The sequence below is a fragment of the Amphimedon queenslandica genome, unplaced genomic scaffold, assembly GCF_000090795.2.
Source record: "Amphimedon queenslandica unplaced genomic scaffold, v1.1 AMPQUscaffold_10129_Cont17501, whole genome shotgun sequence".
Lineage (NCBI taxonomy): Eukaryota > Metazoa > Porifera > Demospongiae > Haplosclerida > Niphatidae > Amphimedon > Amphimedon queenslandica.
The window spans coordinates 1-5,352 of NW_003549600.1; the positions used below are offsets into that span (position 1 = coordinate 1).

The window sequence follows — 5,352 nt, forward strand, 5'->3', positions numbered from 1 at the left end:
TAGTGAGCAATCTTTATTTTTTATGCTGCAACAAGCACTGTATCAGTATAGCCCAAATATTTAATTTATTAAAGTCTATGCATCTGTATAGTGATTGGCTGGTTCTCAGTTTGTGTGCAGTTCTTTTTGCTATACCTTCAAAGTAAGGGAAGTCCACAGGTACAGTGATTGGTCCAGGCCAGGTAAAGACTGGTTGCTCCACTGGTATTTGTGCATTGGAACTGATGAAGGAGCCAAACCAGTAAAGGAACTGAGGGAGGAGAGTGGTGATAGTAAGATATAGGGCAAACTATAACTTACTAAAAGAATGTGCTGTCTTTGCATTTTGATTGGAGAAAGTAAGAATGAGTACAAGATGAAAAGGAATTTTAGTTTTATAGAGAAAATTGTAACGCCCACGCAACCATCCACCACACCCTTATTTTCTTCCCACGTGAATACACGTGTTCTCAAAATTCCTTATTTTCAAAAAAACAGACTACCATGTGTGTGTAATAAGAGGTAAGTACAAAACAACAGGCTACTGTGTGTAAATAATTGAATGAGTCTCAAGAAAAGTTTGCTTTTTAGCACCAGCGACAACTAGCAAGTTTCTCTTGACACTGGCTGCTGGTATCTATTGCTTGCCTTAAATTAGCTTCACACTTTGCCAGCTCCACTTTACATATAACATCATTCTTTTGCGATTCAGTCTTTGTGTTACCTTTGTCTTTCAGGCAAGTCTCGTATCGTCCCAGATAATCCAACATGTTCACCTTGCAAACATGAAGACGTCTGTCACAGATTGTCAATTCCTTGTTTTCAGAACTGTGAGTTATGTTGAGTGTGATAGCTTCTATGTTAAGGGCTTTCAAGTCAGCTTCCAGATTTTTATTAATACGCTTGAGCTCTCTCTTATCAACTTTGCATTGGTCAAAAGCAACTCTCTCTGTGTCACACTTTGTATATTTCACATCTAGAGCTGCTTTGTCTCTCTTCAATTGTTCATTTAAATCATTAAGGTCACGAGTTTCCTGAAGGCATTTTCTCTTGTCTTCTTTGCATTCAGCATGTGCTGGCCTCTCAGAGTCGCATTTTGTATATTCCAAATTAAGATCTGTCGCTTGTTTACTCAATCGTTGTATATCTTTCTTTAGGTCTTCCTTTTCCTCGATGCATTCAGCCTTTTCTTCCTTGCATTCATCATGACTTTGTTCTTTTAATGTTAAAAATGTTTCAGAGACTTTTTTCTCCATTCCAATTAAATTCTTATCCATGCCAAGTCCCCTGACCTGATCTTCAAGGCTTTTAATTTTATCAAAATGTTCATGCTGCAAATTTGCCAAACTTTTATGGCATGTATCTCTTTCGCTTCGACATTTAAGCAATTCACTTCGATAGTCCAAAAGTATTGCACCAAAAATAGCAGTCACACCAATTAGGATGATCAGAACAAGAAGATAGCAACAGCTATTGTCCTGCAATTAAAATACACTTTATTCCACACTTCACCATTATCAGCAAGTGAACATACTCAAATGATAAGTAATTATTATTAAGAGTAGATGGGTCTAAGGCCACATTTACACAGCAACAAAAAACGATGCAATCCGTATAGTTTTGTGCCTGTTTTATGCTTCTGTTTACACAGAAACGAATGAAAACGTGATAGAATCTTGATAGAACTCTTTGAAAACTAAAACGGTGTTCAAAGTGGATACTTTTAAAACGATGCGTTTTGCCCCACGGTGTTGCTGTGTAAACGTAGCCTAAGTGTATTCAATAACACTATAATTGATGGCCAAACATCATGTGGTCATTGTTATTAAAAGACAACTGATAAATGCAAAAAATGAAGATTAAATTTAAGAATGACAAAAAGAGAGACAGTGAAGCAACTTTGTTGATGTAAAAGACTTATATAGCAAAATGTGCAAAGTAACAAAATTAATATTAATACTTACAACAGGAGGACTTTCATTTCTTCTTTCCGCTTCCTCTTCTTGTCTATGAGTGTGAAAATGAGACTCTGCTCCACAATTTTTGCAAACACATGTCGTTTCTCCTGGACTGGGCTTTTGAGGTTTTTTTGACAATGGAATGGGCAGCTTCTGAGGTTTTTCGTTTTCACTATCCTATGTATGTGCATGTACATCAACACTAAATTATTGTGGTTGCCAATAAAATAACATACCGGTACAACTCCCCAGTGCTGACTCATGAAAAACCTTGTCAGCAAAACTTTATGCTGGCCTGGGGAATGTCCCATATGGGCAGCAAGACTGCATACCCAGCAGAAATACGTATAGTCTCGCGGCGTGAGACTAAAATACTCATTACAATCCAAAAATGAAAAGGGAAGCAAAAGTTACAAATGGCAGTAAATTTCAAAAAGCCGTACTGTTTCCTCTATCACTATCATTGCTCTCTCACTCTCATCACTTACTCCCATTCTGTCCAAATTATCTTCTTCAGCTACAACCTCAGTTTACAAAAGCGTCTCAGGTTACAACTGCTCACTACACTACACTAACACAGTAAAAGGACGCTCCGATTTTATTTTAATCGCAGTTTCACGGGCGGGGCTGATCATATTCATATTGCATATCTAGATCTATACTATTATTATTATTATTATTATTATTATTATTATTATTATTCATTACAATTAGTCTATTATAATTATCACTATTGTTGTGTACAAGGAATCCCTTTCAACTCTTAGTATAGCAACTAAAGTTAATGACGATGACGACAACGCTTTCTTTTCCTGCCGCAAGGCTTATTTTCACATTCTATCTTTTCCTTTTTACATGCATCCAGTTTCACTTTTATTGTTCCAACTTCTACAAGACAAATTGAAAGTTTATTACCACATTCTTTCTTATCCTCATCGCATTCCTTCTCCTTCTTCTTGGTTTCGCTGAAGCATGCTTCGAGATCATCTTCACATCTTTTCTTCTTCTCTTTGCATTGTTCTAGCTCTTCTTCCTTCTTTTTGAGCCCTTTCTGAAGTTTAGAAACTTCACCTTCACATGATTCCTTCTCTAACTGACATGCTGCAAGATCCTCTTTCTTCCTTTTGGCATCCTCTTGGCTTTTTGAAAGATCGGCAAGACATGTTGACTTTTGATCCTTACATTTGTCACAATCTTTGGTACATTCTCTAGATGATTGACGGAACCTCTCATTCTCTTCTTTTGAGGCATTTAATTCCTTTTCTAAGCGTCTCATTTCAAGTTCCATTTCTTTCAAAGAACCTTTTAGTTCTACATTACATTTGTTCTTGCATTCTTCCTCGATGGCAATTCTCTGTTCATTTAATTCCACTATACAAGACCTCAGACATCTATTGCTTGACCAGACGGAGCCACCAAGAAATCCCAATAAGAAAGCAAGCACAGCAATCAGAATTAGCAATGCCAAAATAAATGGACATGAACATGATGAAGAACTTTTAGTTGAAGGAGGATCAAACTTCTTGCTAGACTCTTCTTTTGGATACTCTTTGCTGAATTCATCCAAATACTCTTTATGTTGGGGTTTCTTGCTTGAGGTATTTCGGTAGCGAAGCTGATTGGTTGCTTTATTATCTTGTTGTTTGGTTGTTTTGGAAAGACTGGTCTTAAGTGGAGGGTCATCTAACTCATCTTTATCAGCATCTTGATTGGTATCTGAATCACTTTCTTGATCAGTGTCATCTGAATCACTGTCCTCTGATCCAGACTGAGACGTGATGATTTGATCAGTATCAGTCATTAGTGGGACGTCATTGTCATCTGCATCTTTAATTGGAAGATCTTGGACAGTATTTCTATCACTAATTTCATCTGTTTGAGGCTCTGTTACAGCTTGACCCTCTTCATTTTCCTAAGCAAAACATAAGAATTGAAAAAAAAACTCAGATTTTATCGGAATTGGCTCAAACTTGCTACACAACATAAGAACATGTATATGTATCAAAAAAGAGTCATCTTTTCTTTATATTTTTGGCAAAATTTGGCCGGGGACAGTTTTGGTTCAATTTTTGAGGAACTTTAAAAATTATTTTTGAGAGCCATGTTTTACCAGTTATCTGCACTACACATTCATTCACATTTACATTCACTGTATAATAGATTCTATTGCAATAGTACTTTGAGCATATGCTTTCTTCTTTGTCCTTTATGCTCCATGTTAGAACAACTTAGAACTCATCTGATTCTCTGAAAATAACAAAAATGAAACATACCCGACACGCCCACATACCATTACACGTACCTTGACCACGCCTAAGAGCCATGCTGAAACACATGGCTAGCTTGATGGCATGGCAACGATACTTGTCTCTTTCAAACCTATAACAAAGGACAGGAGATTGTTTGAATCTCTGGAAATTTGAGCAATAGATAATGTATCCTCAGATACTAGTACCTCTGTTGAAAGTTAAAGCTCCCACCATCCTTTTGATCTGGGAGTCTATTCTAACCCTCTCCATCATATTGTCAGTGACAGGAGTTAGCATATTGTTTGGATTTGATGCTAATCATGAATTCTGGCTATCAATAGTGTACCTCACAGACTTCCTTTATTTCTTTGGTATTCTCTCACGTCCTGTACTAGACCACAGTGCTGCTAGGATTGATGTCAAGCATTTTACAATTTACTTGCGTCGATATTTAAAGACTAGTTTTACCTTTGATCTCCTCACCATTGCACCTTTTGAGATAGTAGCAGCTCTCAATCCTACAATTGGTGCTTTCATAAGGATCAACAGAGTTTTCAGGGTCTACAGGATTTGGAAATTTTTGAGTAAGAGCCGGTTTCAATTTAAATTTAATATTTTATTTATTTTTGTACCATAGCTAAATGTGAACAGCATTTCATCTCATATGGCCCTTGGATTCAGTCTCTCCTCTATGTCACTTTATCTGGTCTGTCTGTTCAGTTCATTGCTTGCTTCTGGTACTCACTGTCTTGTTATAATGCTGCTGAACTCCTTCATAATGGTTGCTTAAATGGTACCTGGGCTAATAGCTCCAGCATTGCAATAGGTAAATAATAATGATAGTTATTTGCAATTTCCTATCTCTCTCTCTCTCTTGTAGATATCAATGTATATAGTGCAAGTATTACTCAGAAGTATATTGTTTCTCTTTATTGGGCCATTAGCACCCTTACTTCAGTTGGGTATGCCCATAGTCTACATATAATGTACATTTATACATTTCTTTTCTCATCAGTTATGGTGACATTCATGCTGTTTCATTATCAGAGAAGTTCATTGCACTCGTTTCAATGGTGTGGGGTGTGGTCATGTACGGGTATATTCTTGGAGGTGTGACCTCAACTCTGACCAATCTTGATGCAGCTAGAGGTAGATACACTCAACAA

At 36.9% G+C, this 5,352-nt stretch overlaps 1 protein-coding gene across 1 annotated transcript; it reads right to left on the bottom strand.

Annotated features, from left to right (window-relative positions):
- Positions 1-2,663: 2,663 nt before the first annotated feature.
- Positions 2,664-4,272, bottom strand: LOC109590379 (puff II/9-1 protein-like). The gene is made up of 2 exons (XM_020006303.1): positions 4,116-4,272; positions 2,664-3,849 (listed from the first exon to the last, which is right to left on the bottom strand). The coding sequence occupies exons 1-2, from the start codon at positions 4,152-4,154 to the stop codon at positions 2,719-2,721; spliced, it is 1,170 nt and encodes a 389-aa protein (XP_019861862.1). The 5' UTR covers positions 4,155-4,272; the 3' UTR covers positions 2,664-2,718.
- Positions 4,273-5,352: the final 1,080 nt, after the last annotated feature.